The sequence below is a fragment of the Colletotrichum paranaense genome (assembly GCF_030867605.1).
Source record: "Colletotrichum paranaense strain IMI 384185 chromosome Unknown Scaffold_8.1, whole genome shotgun sequence".
Taxonomy (NCBI): Eukaryota; Fungi; Ascomycota; class Sordariomycetes; order Glomerellales; family Glomerellaceae; genus Colletotrichum; species Colletotrichum paranaense.
The window spans coordinates 2,601,398-2,618,351 of NW_026848966.1; the positions used below are offsets into that span (position 1 = coordinate 2,601,398).

At 53.4% G+C, this 16,954-nt stretch overlaps 9 protein-coding genes across 9 annotated transcripts; 3 read left to right on the forward strand and 6 right to left on the reverse strand.

Annotated features, from left to right (window-relative positions):
• Positions 1-231: 231 nt before the first annotated feature.
• Positions 232-1,304, reverse strand: CPAR01_10674 (uncharacterized protein; the record flags this gene model as incomplete). Its single annotated transcript, XM_060494934.1, has 3 exons — positions 232-803; positions 954-1,025; positions 1,109-1,304. 3 exons carry the CDS (start codon positions 1,302-1,304, stop codon positions 232-234), a joined length of 840 nt encoding a protein of 279 aa, XP_060347116.1.
• A 1,690-nt stretch (positions 1,305-2,994) lies between these two features.
• CPAR01_10675 (uncharacterized protein) lies at positions 2,995-3,291 on the forward strand (the record flags this gene model as incomplete). Its single annotated transcript, XM_060494935.1, has 1 exon — positions 2,995-3,291. A coding segment is annotated over one exon (297 nt), but the record flags the coding sequence as incomplete, so codon positions are not given.
• Positions 3,292-3,446: 155 nt separating this feature from the next.
• Positions 3,447-3,830, reverse strand: CPAR01_10676 (uncharacterized protein; the record flags this gene model as incomplete). The annotated part of the gene is made up of 1 exon (XM_060494936.1): positions 3,447-3,830. A coding segment is annotated over one exon (384 nt), but the record flags the coding sequence as incomplete, so codon positions are not given.
• Positions 3,831-4,640: 810 nt separating this feature from the next.
• CPAR01_10677 (uncharacterized protein) lies at positions 4,641-5,546 on the forward strand (the record flags this gene model as incomplete). The annotated part of the gene is made up of 3 exons (XM_060494937.1): positions 4,641-4,794; positions 4,864-5,357; positions 5,442-5,546. 3 exons carry the CDS (start codon positions 4,641-4,643, stop codon positions 5,544-5,546), a joined length of 753 nt encoding a protein of 250 aa, XP_060347119.1.
• Positions 5,547-6,054: 508 nt separating this feature from the next.
• Positions 6,055-8,028, reverse strand: CPAR01_10678 (multicopper oxidase; the record flags this gene model as incomplete). Its single annotated transcript, XM_060494938.1, has 4 exons — positions 6,055-6,130; positions 6,196-6,846; positions 6,900-7,615; positions 7,669-8,028. The coding sequence occupies 4 exons, from the start codon at positions 8,026-8,028 to the stop codon at positions 6,055-6,057; spliced, it is 1,803 nt and encodes a 600-aa protein (XP_060347120.1).
• Positions 8,029-9,444: 1,416 nt separating this feature from the next.
• Positions 9,445-10,861, forward strand: CPAR01_10679 (iron permease FTR1 family protein; the record flags this gene model as incomplete). The annotated part of the gene is made up of 5 exons (XM_060494939.1): positions 9,445-9,598; positions 9,653-10,223; positions 10,287-10,398; positions 10,459-10,545; positions 10,610-10,861. Coding segments are annotated over 5 exons (1,176 nt in total), but the record flags the coding sequence as incomplete, so codon positions are not given.
• Positions 10,862-11,472: 611 nt separating this feature from the next.
• Positions 11,473-13,163, reverse strand: CPAR01_10680 (L-asparaginase; the record flags this gene model as incomplete). The annotated part of the gene is made up of 7 exons (XM_060494940.1): positions 11,473-11,635; positions 11,748-11,900; positions 11,963-12,011; positions 12,116-12,315; positions 12,441-12,602; positions 12,673-12,954; positions 13,030-13,163. 7 exons carry the CDS (start codon positions 13,161-13,163, stop codon positions 11,473-11,475), a joined length of 1,143 nt encoding a protein of 380 aa, XP_060347122.1.
• Positions 13,164-14,158: 995 nt separating this feature from the next.
• CPAR01_10681 (uncharacterized protein) lies at positions 14,159-14,631 on the reverse strand (the record flags this gene model as incomplete). The annotated part of the gene is made up of 2 exons (XM_060494941.1): positions 14,159-14,363; positions 14,444-14,631. The coding sequence occupies 2 exons, from the start codon at positions 14,629-14,631 to the stop codon at positions 14,159-14,161; spliced, it is 393 nt and encodes a 130-aa protein (XP_060347123.1).
• Positions 14,632-15,063: 432 nt separating this feature from the next.
• On the reverse strand, positions 15,064-15,806 carry CPAR01_10682 (uncharacterized protein; the record flags this gene model as incomplete). Its single annotated transcript, XM_060494942.1, has 2 exons — positions 15,064-15,161; positions 15,305-15,806. 2 exons carry the CDS (start codon positions 15,804-15,806, stop codon positions 15,064-15,066), a joined length of 600 nt encoding a protein of 199 aa, XP_060347124.1.
• Positions 15,807-16,954: the final 1,148 nt, after the last annotated feature.

Consider the following 16,954-nt stretch of genomic DNA (forward strand, 5'->3'; position numbering starts at 1 on the left):
AAACAAATCATTGCTAAACTAAGAACTGGATATCATCTCATCGCGCATAACACATAATTCTTCCAGCCCATAATATCTCCCAGCCCAGCCTCACTCAGCCCATCACAAACGTCTTCATTTCTCATTCAAAATCCCAGCCCTTCCCCCTTTTCGAACCAACAACATGAAACTTGCCCAACATAACGGTTCAGAGATCGTCAGACAATCCCGAGGCTACCATCTTTCCTACTTTCAGGGAAGGTTGTTCAACTTAATGCTGTTCTGCGAAGTCGAGTCCTTGCCAGCGTTGTAGTGCTCAGAGCGCTTCGCATTCTCCTCCATACGGGCAAGTCTCGAGTTACGCTTCTTCTGCTGGCTCTTGCGATAGAAGAAGAGCGCGGCACCAATCAGCAGACCAACACCAGCGACGGCACCAATGACGATACCGGCAATCGCACCGCCAGAAAGCTTCTTGCTTCCGCTGCTACCAGAGCTAGAGCCAGAGTTGGAGGCAGCGTTGGTAGACGAGGCGGAGGGGGACGCGGTGGCGGCGATGTCGTCTTCGCCAGGCTCAGTGGCGTTGAAGCAGGGGATGCGAGTGTTGAAGTTGGCGGCCTCGACGTAGGTGATATCGGCGCAGGCGTAGAAGGTCTGGTTGTGGGGAGCGTCCCAGTCGGCGCGGTAGATGATTTGGAGAGTTGCGTTGGAGCCTGCTGCGACGGAGGAGGGCGGGTTAGGGACGTCGACGCAGGTGTGGCCTGGGTTCAGGTCCGAGACGGACTGTTCCTCGATGATGGTGGTGAAGTCGCTGTTGGAGGTTGGTTCTTGAGTGGTTTGTTAGTCATGTTGTGATGGGCAATAGGGGGTTGAGAAGGTTTCGTGAGAGTCAAGGGGAGGTCAAGTAGACTGAAGTGCTTGTTTGTCGAGTTCATACACTCAAACAGAATAAAATGGCGAGAGTTTCGTGAACATACCATTCTTGTAAGAGATGGAGATCTTGCTGTTGTAGTAGTCATCCTGGGCAACGAGAGCGACCTTTCCACCAACTATTCATCGATACTCGTCAGTCAAAGGCTCACGCATCTTTTTGTCTTCATCAAGAACTTTCGTTCCGAGACTTTTGACTCACCCAAGGGGAAATTGGTTCTGTTGGCAGCACCAGACTTTGAACCACATGGAGCCTGGTTGTCCATGTCTCCGCTCCAGACTCTGTCAGCCGGCCACATGAAGGCAGCAGGACCCATCTCATCATCCTGCTTGGTGTGCTGGGCACAGGCAACCGAGGCGAGGCCCAGGGCCAAAAGCGTCTTGAGGGAGGCGTGCATTGTTGCTGCCGTGATGTGGGCTTGAATCAAAAAGAAGCTTTTTCGATGACAAGACAAGAGACGGGTATGCGGCAAAACACGCGATGCCTTGGACCAACAGAGTGCGTTACGAAAGAGATGCGTACGACGACTGTGGAGGGGGTGGTGGGAAGAATTAAGAATTAAGGGGGCGGCTTAACTAGCATAAGATCCTTGGGAACGAACCGGATGGCAACAACGGTCAAGTTATACTACTGCAGGTCAACCTGAGATTTTCTTCTCTTCGCCTTTGCAAGCCGACTGGTTGCATATTGCATGTAACCTGGATGATGGATCTATCTCACATGGTCCTCTTTTCCCCTCTTTGGGTTAACCTTACACCAACCACCTCCGCTCACACATGTCAACGGAAAGAAGATGGGTTCACAGAAATCACGAATGGCGGGATATCCGCCCAGAGAGGGAGGATCCCGCCCAGAAGATAGTGAGGGAAAAAAAGAAGTCAGGCACGAGTTCAGTTCAGGCTTCCGCCAATAGTGCCCAGACAACCTGCGCCCAGGACATGGCAAGACTTGGCTGGATCCCGTTGGATGGGGTGGTGGGAGGAGGCCACGGCCGCATGGATGAAGGGTGGTGGCGACCACGGAATTCTTTTGCATGGAAAAAGGTCTTGGGAAGTATCACTCAAGTCTTTCATAGATTCTGCCAGCATCCCGTAGATTGATAACATAAACAGCGGAACTTTTGGGGAGGAGTATGAGCAATAAGGTCTGGTATCTAGATGGATTGATGGCCAAGAATGTGGACGGACAGGGAAGACCGCCGGGCGGCAAAAATCTGGGAACGTGAATACGAAGCAGACAGAAATCAAACCCCCGCCCCGCCTCTATCGATTTTCTCTCTCTCGCTCGGCCGCCGAAGGGACCGGATACGTTCTTTGTCACTTTGTGAGGGGATCAAGTGCCCAGGCAATTACTGTAGATACCATCGCGACAAGTTCCCTTGGCGAACAACCAGGTTGCAGAGTAGCGTAGGAATGGTTGCAACTCTAGGGTGGTGAGATAGAGGGGAACGAGGGATAAACATGCTTGAAGTTCATTTATCGTGTATGCCACATGTACCTCTCAACATGGATACAGTAAGTAAGGACACACACAATCAAAGTTTCGAAAACTCTTTTCTCCCCTTCACCAAGAACCGTAAGTAGTTTATCAGATCACTTTGTCCAATCAAATGAAGCCATCCGGCCCGCTTGTGCCTCTTGGCAGCATGGAGCAATATATCCAAACAGGGAATGGTTCACCGGACGTGGATGTCTGCCATTGTCTGGGTGGCACATAGTTGACAATGGTTGGCAAAGATTGTTGGCTGATGGCTGGATGGGCTGTCGTTTAACTGATGTGATTGATAAGATTAGATGCATCCTCAAGATCCGCAGCGCTAGGTACTTTTTACCTTGTCTCACCTTGAACCCACAACCTACTCTCCGTCTCCTCCAGTCTCCTCCTCCTCTTCTGCCCACCCCTGGTCTGGTCTGGGTCTGGGTCCTCCTCCGTTCTCCGCTTCAAAAGGCCGCCCGTCGGTTGTTAACCCTAATTAGCCCGGACGCAGCATGGATGGACATGGATGAATCCTCGCAGAATGTCGACTCTGTCCGACCTCGCCCGCAGAAAGAGAACGAGAGGCCCCAACAAGGATCGCGATTCATCCCACCACTCACGCAGCTCGCGCAAGGAATAAACGCCTCCTCACGCCACGGACAGTCATATCCCACAGGGCCGCCCAGCCATTTCTCCCAACTCCACACCTCCCCGATCCCCCAATCACGTACACTGCTCAAGGTGACTGGTCCCTGACTCCCAAGACCACAATAGACGAGCCCGTCGACGATATCGGTGAGGCACAGGCGCGCCGCCGCACATACGGACGTCGGAAAGGCACTAGAAGACTAATAAATAAAACGGTTGCCACGGATCAGACAGCCCGTTTTGGGAAGGCCGATTCGTGACGTTCGCTCCTCTCTCGGCCAAACCGCATGCTTTCAGCCCTTGGCATCAGCCATCAGGTCACCCATTGCTGGTATTTCCGACTTCCGGGAGGGACTCGCTCTCGGACTAACGAGAAGACATTACTGATGAGCGAGCAAGTTATCATCGCCATCAGTCAGTCTTTCTTCTCTAGAATTACCCGCTCTACCAAACGGTGAGAGTAATAGAGCAGCCGGGCAATGGCCGACGCCATCCGCTTCAGTCCATTCTCTCCTCCATCTCTCCCCGCCAAGATCCTCTTCTCTGCTCTTCGCACATACTTCGGGGCTCTAGATTCCTTCTGACTCCCATGTCCCATATCCCCAGTCTCCGAGCCTCCACCCCTCCTTCTCGATAACCTCTTTGCCAAAGGGGCCAAGACCCAAGGGTCGCATCCGTACCATGTATGTACACTTAGAGTTGCGTTGGTTCGGCGGGGTACTCTCCTCCTAGCCTCCTCTCTCACCCAGTCATTGCCTCCTCCTCTCGACCTCCACTTGAGCTGCAGTTGCCCATGCCATGCCAACGACCACGCATGACAAGGATCTTTTGCCTTGTCTTTTACCTTTGGTACGAGCTTTTTTTCTATTCGGCATCCCGCAAATTACACTATGAGCGCGTTGGGTTTACTTCGGCGATCCGGGGCAAATCCGAGCTTCCACGATCGGATACTTGCTCTTCGCCCACTGGGCTCTGTTAGCTATCCCATCACCCATGGAGTCTATACGAATAGTCCCACGCTCTTCAAGTCCCGCGCGCGCTACCCTGCTCCGCGGACCGTTGACTTTGGACTACCTTATGTCATTGCCTTGCCTTGCCTTGCTTTGACATGCCTTGCCATATCCTGTTCAGATCCCGTCGTATTAACCCCCCTTACACGCCCGTGGACCATCGCTCTACCCTGGCCTAGGTCTTCCAGCTGATGGATACTCTCATCGGCCAAGCTGGACCACGGAAGAGGCCGACATGAGCATCCATTCCCTGGGGTTTCCACATTCACAGGCCGGGAAAGCCTAGACTGAATCTGATGCTTGCATGCTCGCCGGCTCTCCTGTACCTGATCCTGTACCTGATTTCCCGTGCCTGACTTTCCCCTATTACTTCGTACCTCATGTGGACAAACAACAAAGCCATCATAATCTATAATAACCTCTTTCGCCAACCTTCTTTCATCTCGTTCCCACCCCCCTCTTCCCTCCTCACGCTCGCTTCCCCAAATCCACAACTTGACTGCCATTAAGACAATTCTCCTCCCCATCCAGTCTTCCTCCCACAAAGCATCTTCGAGTCCAACAACTTACCAAACTCATCCCTAATACCAACCTTCAAGATGCGTTCATTCGTTACCTGCACCGTCCTGGCCACCGTCGCCTCCATGGCCGTCGCCCAGGTCCACCCTCGCTTCGAGTACCCCGACTCCGTTCCCGCCGTTGAGAAGCGCCAGGAGCCCGGCACTCCCCGCTACCAGTGCCACGAGGACTGCGGTAAGTCTACACTTCTTCCATTCTCCCTTCTAAATAAAGTACGTGACCCAGGATACTGACAACCACCAGGTCTCCTCATCACCCTCGGCCGCCAGGACGGCTTCTGCACCAACTCGGAGTGGAACGAGCGCTACGGCCGCTGCATGAGCTGCGCAAACACCTACGCCATCTGGATGTACTACTCCTCCGGCGTCACCTCCGCTGCCGCAAAGTGCGGCCTCTCCCCGACCCCCAGCCCCTCCGGAGGCGCCGTCGAGACCACCGCCGCAGCTACCAGCGCCGCCCCCGCCCCGGCTACCACCACTGCCGCTCCCGCTCCCGCCACCACCACCGCTGCCGCGCCTCCGGCTGCGTCTTCCAGCTCTGCTGCCGCTGAGTCCTCGGCCCCTGCTGCCTCTACCTCGGCCGCTGGCGCTCCCGCCACCACCCTCTCCACCGCCGCCTCTGCCTCTGGCTCCGCTTCTGCTTCCGCTTCCGGCGCCGCGACTACCTCTGGCTCCGCTGCCGGCACCTCCGCGGCTACCGTCACCCGCGTCACTTCCATCGGAACCTCTGTCGTTATTGTATGTGTCGCCTGGGCCTGGTCTATGATGTAAATGTTTTGGTGTTCTTTGTTTGTTAACGTGGTTTCTTTTTCTTCATTGTAGCCTTCCGGAACCGCCACCCCCAGCACCCCCGTCTTCGCCGGTGCCGGCAAGAACGCCGCTGCCATGGGCCTCGCCGCCGTCGGCCTGGCCCTCGCTGCCTTCTAAGGGAACTTAGTATCCTTTGGGAACGATTTGATGGAAAGAAAGCTTTTTTGAGAGGAAAATGTACATAGGCGAAGGATGCCAACCAAAAACTCTAATATTCACCGGAGATATGGTCATGTTTATGGATGTATGATAGCGAAGATCTTGTTATTATACGATTGGAGATAGTATACTACAACCTAATGAGTCTCCATTACACAATGTGCTGATGTGGTGTGTTGAGTGATAATCGTTTGGCTGATATTTGAGTGAGACTTCCTCGTAGACCAAATGTCAACATGAGGCGATTCATGCTTGAGACAAGTGAACATGGTCAAGACGGGGCCAGTATACGTTGAATCCAGCTTGAGTCAAAGGCACACGATGAGACATGTCTCTTTGCATAATCAGATTGATAAATGTAAACTCAAAATCATTTTTCCATATATGGCGGTGTGCATATATGTTTGTTCATGTATGACAGGTATTTATATGCATGTGTATATAATTTTGTTCGCTCAGATGACGTTTACTCATCTCGGTTTCCCGCATCGGAACCAGAATCCTCAACGCTCGACTGCTTATCAGATTCCAAAACACCGTACCTAGTCTCACATTAGCACACATTCCAACCAAGGGAGAGTTCTCGTCATAGAAGCAAAAGACATACCATGAAATAACAGCCAGACCCATAAACGCAGCCACGCAGCTGAAAAACATGGCAACGTAGCCTTTGGGCGTGAACCCCTCAGGCAAAGGTCCCACAGGCCTGTTCTCGCCCGTGAGATCCAGCACGTCCTTGGTGTTACCAGCCGCATTACCCTTAGTCGGCACTCCACCGGCGCGGCACATCTCAAGATGGTCCTTAGGTACCTCCAGCCCCTGGAGGACATCAGGTGCCTCGATAATGGTCGCAATGAGCCCTTGGTCCATGTGCCACTCAATATGGCAGTGGAAGAGCCACACGCCCGGGTTGTTCGCCTTGAAGCGGATGACAAAGTTACCGTTGCCCTCGACGATGAGGGTATCGCGGCGAACCGGGTAGCGGGGGAAGCTAACATCGCTATCGTTGGAGAACGCGCCGGCGTCTTCCTCGGAGCGATGGACTACCTGGAACTGGTGGCCGTGGAGGTGGAAGGGGTGCTTGCCGTCGTCTTCGTTGTTGAGGACGATTTCGATGATTTCGTTGTGCTTGAGGACGTGGGCGATGGAGTTTGTGCCGTAGACGCGGGGGTTCGCTGCGTTGTCGGCGCCGACGGTGAGGGCGCTGTAGAGGGAGGGGACCTTGGGGAGGACGTAGGTTTTGTCGTTGAAGAAGGCGCTGAGGGGGTGTTAGTTGTACTGTTGTTTAGTATAGAATTGTCGTAAACCTACTAGTTTGCGCCGTCGGCGAGGTTGTCCATCTTGACGGAGAGCTCGAAGGAGTAATCGACCTTTTCGTAAATCTCCTGCTTGTCATAGGGAACCAGCTCAAAGTCGTCAAAGGGGTCGAACTCATCGACGGTGGCAGGCTCGGGCAGGGGCTTCTTGTCGTCGTAAACGAGCCAGCCGGTGACATTCGAGTCCTGGCCGTCGGGGATGACGTCAAAAAGCTCCTCGTCCATGGAGCCCACAATGGCAAAGTTCTCCGAGGCGTCCTTCTTGGTGGTCAGGAGCACGCTATAGCGCTGGGCGGGGGCGATGTAGAGCATCTCGGCCTCGGCCTCGTCGGTCCAGACGCCGTCGACCTCGACGACGCGCAGGGTGTGGCCCTCGAACCAGATGTACTGGGAGGCGAAAGCGCCAATGTTGACCATGCGGATCAGGTAGGTCTTACCCGGCTGGACCTTGACCTGGAGGTTCTGGGTGTCGTTGAGGAGGGCGGCGTTGGGGACGGGCTCGGCGCCGGTAGGGTTCTCGACGCTGATGAGCTCCTTGATGAGGGTGCGGGTGGACTGGTGGTACCAGTCGGAGAGAGTCAGGACGAGCTCTTCGTCATACTTGCCCTCGTAGGGACCCTTGGGGTCATGGATCAAGAGAGGACCGCGGAGACCTTCGGGGTAGGTTCCGTCGTTGTGCGCGTGGTACCAGTAGATGCCGACTTGATCAAACTGTAGATGGCATGAGTATAGGCTTGTGTAAAGAGTCTATAAGGAGAGCTTACCTTGAAATCATAGGTAAATGAGGAACCAGGGGGAATGGCGCACTGGGTGACACCGACGGCGCCGTCCATGTGGTTGGTGCCATTCTGGAACAGGCCGTGGAAGTGAAGACTGGTGCTCGCGTTGCCGAGGTGGTTGTGGACGGTGAGAACGAGCCTATCGCCCTTTGTTGCCTCGATGAGAGGCAGAGGCCACTGGCCGTTTACGCCAATGGTTGGCTTATCAAAGGCGCCATCGGGGTTGGAGAGAACCCATCCAATGTTCCAGTCGAGCTCGATGGTCTTTGCCAGGGCGGTTGATATGAGAAGCGTAAGGGCGGCGACTCGGGCCAAGATGGCCGATGTTGAGGATGAAAAGGCCATGGTGGCCGGGGTTGCTTCCGGTGTGGTAGTCCGACCTTATTCAGTGTACTTATTTGATAGTGGTGGTGGTTGTGGTGCCCTTTTGGCGCGGCTCAAAATGCCCTCACAACTCTCAACTCAACACTAGACTCTAGACACTAAACACGAGCTGAGTCTATGTTGCTTCACTTTGGTTGATATGCAGTCTCGCACGGGCGTCCAGATGCGCGAGAGGTGGTCGTGATTCATAGACTCGTTGGAAAAATCCCACAAAAAAAGCTTCTACGAACCGGGCCGAGCGCGGAGAAACATTGGACGTCCGAGACTTTTTGACAGCGGGCGGCGGCGATCGAGGGAGGGGTGGGCAGCTATACTCCGCAGTATAACTGTACGGAATACACCAGACGCGAGGGCTCGGAGAAAAGAGCAAGTGGAGGCGAGGAGGGGAAACTCGCTGGTGAGGAGGGAAGTGAAAGATGAGTTATTACTTGACTGCGTGGTTGGGGGAGTGAGTGTGAGGACTGAAGTGAGAGTGGGAGTGAGAATGAAAGTGAGACACACGTGAAAAGGGTCGTGTCGCCTGATTGAAAATTGCACAAACGAATGGATTGAAATCTTGGCGATCTGATAAGGAAAAGCCGCCGTTGCCTGCCCGGTCTTTCCCTGAAGAGTACCCGCTATTTGGTGGGGGGACTGCCTGAAGTGCGTCGCCGGTGGGCGGATCGAAGGGGAGGTACTCCGTCCTGGGGGGGTTTATCTGATCCTGAGGATCGAACACGACCACTACAGCAGTGTTACAGCGTGGTGCCCCCTGGGTGAGGCCTGTCAAAGATGCGCCAGCACCGACGCCAGCGCACCCGTTCCCATGGCCAGGTGGCTCAGTCAGCAGGCAAAAACCCCCGAGGACCCCTGCCCCACTCACATCACCGCATTCTTTGTGCCAAAAGAACCTGAAGGATCCAACCTGGAAAACCTAAGACTCGGCTTTACGACGCCAGCCGAGATCGCTGGCGCGATAGACGACGGTGAAAATCGGCGGGGGCCAAAGTGGCAGAGAAAAAACTCGGAATCCGCACTCTCACGCGACACCATCACCTCGGCGCCCCGAAGCCACCACTTCCTCTCTCTCCGTCTCGTTGATCCTCGACTAAGCCCCGCCCGCGTGCCCGTCCCGTGTGCGTGTCATTGCTGGGTATTGTCAGTGTCAGCCGCGACTGTTTCTTTCTCGGCAGAGCCGCTTAATCCTGCCTCAAATTCATTCTCGGTCACGTCCCCTCATCCCACCTCATCTCCGCCCGATATTCAACACCACCGCCATCACCAAATATTGCGGCTCTCACTCGTGCCCTTGAGACGTGAAGCAACGCTATAACATTATCGCCGTCTTCCATCTCACTGAAGAACGTTCATTCTGCTCTACACACTTAAACGCTGCAGCCGCATCTTAAGCGCAGCCGCGCCTCATTTTCACTGGGATATTATCTCTCATCTCATTCCACACCAAGTCGCCACTCATCTCAACCTCGCTCACACACTCAACGAGCACATCACAACCACAAACTCACAATGGAGGACCTATTCTCACTCCCCAGTACGTAACCCCTTATCTTTATTATCGTCACCATCATAAACTTACAAAACACAGTCTTCTTCATCACCTTCCGCGAGTCCCTCGAAACCGCCATCATCGTCTCCGTCCTCCTCGCCTTCATCAAGCGTACGCTCGCCACCAAAGATGACCCCGTCCTCCACCAAAAGATGGTCAAACAGGTCTGGCTCGGCACCGCCGCCGGCCTCGTTACCTGCGTTGTCATCGCCATGGCCATCATCAGCGGCATCCACTCCCTCGGCGCGGAGCAGTTCGCCGCCGCAGAGAGCATCTGGGAGGGCATCTTCTCCCTCGGCGCCTCCCTCATCATCACCGCCATGGGCGCCGTCCTTCTGCGCGTCACCAAGCTGCAGGACAAGTGGCGCGTGAAGCTGAGCAAGGCCCTGAACGCGAGCGAGTCCCACTCGGGGCCCTTCCGCGACCGCTTGAAGTACCTCGGCGAGAAGTACGCCCTGTTCTTGTTGCCATTCATTACCGTCCTGCGTGAGGGTTTCGAGGGCGTGCTCTTCATTGCTGGCGTGGGTGTGAGCGAGACTGCTGCATCCATTGCCATTTCGTCGATTCTCGGTCTTGCGCTTGGTGCCTTCGTTGGCTACTTCATCTACAAGTGAGTTTAAACGCGGTGATTCTTGACGTTGTGCCGCATCCGTACTGATTTTGTGGGGAAAAGGGGCTCCAAGACGGCACCGATCCAAATCTTCCTCATCGTTTCCACCTGCTTCCTGTACCTCATCGCCGCCGGTCTCTTCTCCAAGGGCGTCTGGCACTTTGAGCAGAATGAGGTCAGCAACCTCCTATCCCTAATTACAGTTGCTAGGTGATACTAACGCAGAAATCCAAAGTGGAACAAAATCGTCGGAGGTGACGCAGCAGAACTCGGCTCCGGCCCCGGCTCCTACGACGTCCGCAGAAGCGTCTGGCACGTCAACGTAAGCCCCCCCTGACCTCGCCAATCGTTACTATCAACATACCAAATTCTGACACAAAACGCAGTGCTGCAACCCCGACCTCAACGGAGGCGGCTTCTGGGGCATCTTCAACGCCGTCCTCGGCTGGCAGAACTCGGCCACCGTCGGCTCCGTCGTCTCCTACAACCTCTACTGGGTCGCCGTCGCCGCGGGCTTCTTCGCCATGATTTGCAACGAGAAGGGGTACTGGCCGTTCGCCGGCAGCAAGGCCAAGAAGCTCGCCGACGAGCACGAGGGCGACGACCAGGAGCCGCTTCTTAGCAGGCCCGCTCGGTAAGTTTTCCGACTCGATTCGGCCCCTCGGCGGACGAAATTTGCGAGACTTCTGAGTTTCGCAATTCCCAATGATGCACCGAAAGAGGAGATGTGACTCCCAAAGGCGACTTAGTATTTTGGATTATGTACAAAGTGGTGAAGCTCCGAAAGCGCCTTGATCTAAGAAAAACTGGAGATGATAGTTATTTATCGTTGCTATATATTGTATATACGACTACTTATGTATCCAAACCTGCAAGTGTTGATGACTTGGCCCTGACCTGACATTTCTCTGTAGACTACTTTCATTTGGATTAGATGCGTCTGCCGGTCCAGCAAACAGGCCCAAGCTGGCCTGATACGTCGTGCTTTCCAACGAACAACTCCTTCCCCGGCACTATATTCACAGACGGCAGGTGATTGTGAAGAGTAATGTAATGATAGCGCTGTGATTGCCCCCATCTTCTTTCTTCTTTTGTCCTTCTGTCCTCGGCTCAATGACAATCAGGTGCCAGATTCAGGACGCAATGTCGTATAATATTTCCATGTGTTCGTTCCTGTATCGTTACTGTATCACCATGTCTTCTAGGTCTCTCGACCATACCTTCTCTTTCACCATAGCACCCTTTTCCCTCATCCAGAGTAATAGAATTTTTGATTCGCAGGCGTATCATAGATAGTACTCCTCAAAGGACTCTCAAACAACCCTCGGATCGCATCGATGTCATAGCCGGCATTGACAGCGAGCTGAAGCATAATACGCGCCTGTTCGCCGCCGAGGTAACTCGAGTAGATCCTAGTTGCAACTTATGTCAGCGAATATCCGAGAGCAAGGTTTCTCAGAACTTGGAGGAGGCGCAACCGCATGATTGGCTTCAGTATGGTGAGGCTTAGGGGACTTTACGTACAGCGGCCCGGGAAAGGGACTCGGAACGCCGGTGCCGGTGACGGGTCGCGCGACGGCGATGGTGGGTATCCCCCGCTGCTCCAGCAGGTCCGCGGCCGCGGCTCGGGCGCTGGGACTCACGGCTGCCGCGCCGGGTCCGAGAATCACCAAACCCCTGATAGCGTGGACATCAGCTTCTGGTCGGTTTCAGCGATGTCTGATCAGGGATGGACTTACTTTGCGCCGTTGGCGACAGCAGCATGCATCAACGAAGCATCAAATCCCTCTACAAAACTCTACTGTCAACTTTCTTTTCTTGCTCCATGTATCAAACCCTCTCCTCGTGCGGGGGAAGTTATCGGGCAGACTCAAGATTGAAAGACAACTCACGATGACCGTAAACAATAATCACAGAAGGCAGCTCCGTCACACCCGTGACATCAAAATAAGGCCGTCCTGTCGGGTACGCCGGGTCGAAGAAGTAATACGGCTGCCCCGCGAGAAAGGCTCCGAGATTCCCTTGCTCGAGGGCCTTGAACGTGTCTGGTGTGTTTGCGTTTACTTTGGTGGAGTAGTAGATTGAGGTGATTCTATTTCAGGTGTCTTTGTTAGTCGAAACTGATTTCCCTTCAGCCTTATTCCTTGATGAAATGCCTCTTCCGGCTGATCAGGGGCTATGTGCTAAGTGTAATGGACACGTTTTTAGAGAATTTACCTGTCGTTGAAGGCGATTAGGCCCCCTCGATCACGCGAAGAAGGCGAGGCAGCAGCCGCAACAGCCTGGTAGAAATTCGCGTGTCCGTCAGGGGAGACATACGTATCAGGCCTCATGGATCCCGTGGCGACGAACGGCTTGGAGCAAATCCACGCCGAAAGCCTAGTATCCTCTTCATCAGCCAATATCCCCCACAACCCACAGACATGGATCACAAACCGTCTCTTCCAACGTATTCGTTCCATGAAACATAATAGCACCAGCTACATCACTCCCCTCGGCACAAATCTGTGCGTTAGCAAGCTGGCTGATATTCAAATACAGCGACGAATTCAACCCCGCGCTGCCGCCGGGGGCATTGAGTTCCACGACGGCGAGCTGAGCGACCTTGAGGACCTCGGAGACGTTTCCGATGAGGTCGTAGGGCGTTGGGGAGGCGCCGGCGCCGTAGGCTATGTTATCTAAGCGGCTATAGTTTGAGGCGGAGAGGATTGTGCCGCCTGCGTTGTAGATGCTGTGTTGGGTTGGTTAGCTGGGTGCTAATAAGAGTGCTTGCGGGAGTGCTTATGAGGGTTGGGGAAAGACTTACATCACTTTTGGGAGGGATGAATCTGTTGATATCCAGTCCAGATCCCATGCGTTTGTCGATGAAGACCTGGTGATTGGGGAGGCGGACGTTACCGTGGCCAAGGCCAGCGTCGTGGCGAGGAAGTTGGGTAGCATTGCTGTCACGGGGAATTGCTGTTACGAGGACTAGGCTGGGTCACTACAACTACTTTGCAAGTTGGGAAGATGTTGGAGAAGGTAATTCCTCCACGGTATTTGATGGATTCATGGCTGCTTTATACTCCGCTAGCCAAGCCGACGTATCACTCTCGTATGTACCAAGACTGCGCGGTTCTGATGGAATATCATCTATGCAGCGTGCCATCTTTCAATTGGTTGGTAGTCTGGATCTTTTGGAGCCCTGAGAATCGCCAATGATGAGTCCCTACACGACGAAATTGGGTATGATCTATCAGTAAACCCATAATCTTATCTCGGCTCATGTCGCCGACGGCATCACCGGGACTTTGTGGGGGATGATACTCCAAATCAGCGGTGGGAGGACTTGGCAGATAGGCTGACACTGAGAACCAGATCTGTTTTTCTCTTCTCTCTTCTCGATTGTATACATGTAGTCGAAAATATATATAGAACCTTGAATAACGCTATCAGTACCCATGTCGGGCACATCAGCCGGCTGCAAGTATGCTTATCCCGGAGGAGCATCGGGCGCCGTCCGGGTGGCGTCACGTTGCGGGGTAGCGCGGGGTCCTGGGAGCGGGGGCACCAGACGCCTGGATCGCATGGGAAAGCTCCGAAAGTCTGGGGTTCACGGCGTGGGTTGCATATCATGCTTCTCTGCTTTTATGTGGGATAGATGCGCCTTTAGGTTTCTCTTCCTCGCTCTCAGGGAAAGAGGTTTCGCTTTCTCGTCGATGCAGCAGCGGTGAGGACGTAGAGAGACAACCCATGTTCAACCCGCAGTTGGGTCAGGATGTGAGCATGGCGCGAACAACCTTCCCATCGTGCTAACATCTCGAAGTTCACTTGGCATATACGACAATCATTCGAGCAAAACAAATATGCTATTCGCTAGGATCAAGCACAATCTACTACACAAGATAACGCTTCATAACATGAATCATACTTTCGTACCCGCCCCTTCGAAACCTTCAAGCAGCACCGCTCTTCTTCTTCTCAGCCTCACTCGCAGCTCCGAAACCCAGTGCCTTATTCAGGAGAGTATCTACCGTGGATGATAACTCTCCCTTTGGTTTGCCCTTGCTGCGAGTACCACCGGCGCTCTCGCCGCTGCTTCGATTCGTTCCTCCCGAGCTATTCGTGTCTTTGGTCTCCTCGGAGAGGTTTCTGTTTAGTCTGACCGCTATTTGTCAGCATGGAAAGTTCTAAAAATCTCCGTCTCTTTGCTTTGCACTATTAATAAAAGGTTGGTTTACTGTGTCTCATTGTGTTGCTCCATCTTCGCTACTACGGGCGCTGGCGCTGGAACTTGCTTGATAGTGGGTGGTGATTGTTTGACAGAAGTAGCACGAGCGTGTCTACCGGCCCACGGATCGGTTTGTATGAAATTTGCGAGGGAGTCAGGCATCTTAATGCTCACTGCCTTCATGAAAAGCGTATCCATTGTGACGTATATTGAGATGTTTGACAGCTTCTTGATATTCGCGGCGTGTGGCGGAATAAATGGGCACGGGTCCCGTACCTACGTAACATCAATACAAGAAATCATGCCCGGGCCATCATTCCCTTTTAAACTCCCCATGAGAATTGCAATCAATTGTACGTCATTCAGGGTCCGATGTACGCTGATCCAACAATGGCACCACCATCGGGCTGAGAACAGGGATATATAGAGTATCGGGCTGTCTGGGGATTCTGACCGTACCAGGGATATCGCAGTTGCGCTTCGTCACGCGCCATATCATCAACGCGAGCTGTCAACTATATCCTTTTCTCGCAGATAATCTGCCCCATGATTCCATAAGACCAAGCCATCTTTGGAAGTTCACATGGCTCATCGTGGCCGTCGTCCTGCAATATGAAGCTCGGCTCTTCATCAAGACGCCGGGTCGTCATTATCACCCTTTCCCCCTTTATACTCGTAAATGAGGCAGCCGACTTTCTTCCTTCCACCAACACCGCCGTTGCCTTTACCTACATGTCAGAAAATAAGAGCGTCAGTAACATTCTATAATCCGTGATCATGAGTAAGATAGACTTGCAAACACGCCTTGGCAAAAAACCCAAATCGCAGATTGCCACGACAATCGGGGGCGCCCAAAATAAAGTAAACTCACACTCATAATGCGTAGACCCCATGATCTCATAACACCCCGGCGTCCACACGGGGCCCCCTTCCTCCCCCAACGGGCGCCGCACGCTCTGTTTCCCGACGGTCACCCTGCAGCCCGCCTCCCACCAAACTCTAAAGTCGTGGTTGACTCCGTGCCAGTCCCGGTACCGCCAGCTCGCATTGCGGGTCAGGCGGCCGTTGCCGTCGTGGTAAGCGGGGTTCGTCGGGTCGTCACTCGCGTCGAGGACCTGCGTCGTGTCGTAGCGCTGCTGGCAGAACTTGTAGACGCCCTCGAAGAAGAATTTGGGCTTAATGTCGGCGTGGCCGCGGAATTCGGCTTCGTCGTGGCATTCAACTGGGTGCATTTCGGGTTCGCGGACGGGGGTGAAGTAGGATCGTCGGGCGTTGTTGGGGGTGGAGGTGTGGTTGGTGACGGGGACTGGGTTAGCTAGGAGGCTCGTGATCAAGGTATGTGTAAGAAGAAGGTAAAGATTGATAGGATGCATGGTTTATTCGAAGCTCAAAAGAGTGATGCAGGACGTTGATACATGAGAATTATGATTCACAGTTGGGAGAACGAAGAGCTCTTCATGTTGGTCCACGTTGCCGGACATTGTACTTTGTGGTTTATATGAGCATAAAGGCAGACTGTCTTGGGAAATTGATGAAAAGAGTTCATTCTTGAATCGAAGGGAGCGTCTGGCTCACCGAAGGAGCTCGTGATACGAATTCATAGTATCAGCTACAATCACTGGGCACTTGGCGAAGCACAAGAGCCGTTTGCGACATCCTACGCAAGTCCCAGTCTGGCAACGATACAGAGCCCTTGAAAGACTCAGCGACTTGAGCCAAGGCTGTCTGCTGAAGCCCGGATTAGACCTCATTGTTCTCGCTTTCTTGACGGGCTCGCCCTTTCGTGACACCAGGCGTCGCCCATACCACCCTCTTACATAAGGTGCAACTCTCACTGAAGCGAATTGATGAGCGAGAAGCTCTGTGTTTGAAAGTCAAAGGCCAACACGGACTCGAATGCGGCTTCTCCTACGGTCTTGGCGCAGCTGCTCAATTGTGTTTATCCCTTTGCATCATGAAAATGTCCATGGAGTTTGTGGCGCATCCGACTTGGTGCGTAAACGCCTTCACTTTATACGATATCCTTTGCCAAAATCATCAACTAGTGAGTCGCATCATGATGTACGCTGCTTGCGACTCAGTAATCATGAAATCAACAGACTGCACGATATGAGTGACGGCTCACTAGCCAAGGTGGCATGTGCTGAAATCTCATCTTCAATGTATCACCTCTCAGGCGGGGTCCGTCTCATCTTTGCTGATGATGCACCCCTACACGTCATCTTGTGAGCTTTCTTCTCATCTCAAAATTACAGCGACTCATTATGGGAGCTATGACTCTTCAGTGAAAACGTCGCTGAACATGTGGACAAAGTGACCAGATCGCCTTAGGTAATTGGAACAGAGAAATGTAAGCTGCTATTACCTCGGCCATCGACGACATGAAGTCGAAGTAAGATGCATCTCCGCGGAGTGGGCGACCGTGTTAGTCAGCTTGCGGCTATGTGAGCAAAGATACTTGCGAGCGTCCAATTCAATGCAGTCGTATACTATTTTCCTGCCCTGGAAAGAAGTTAATTAC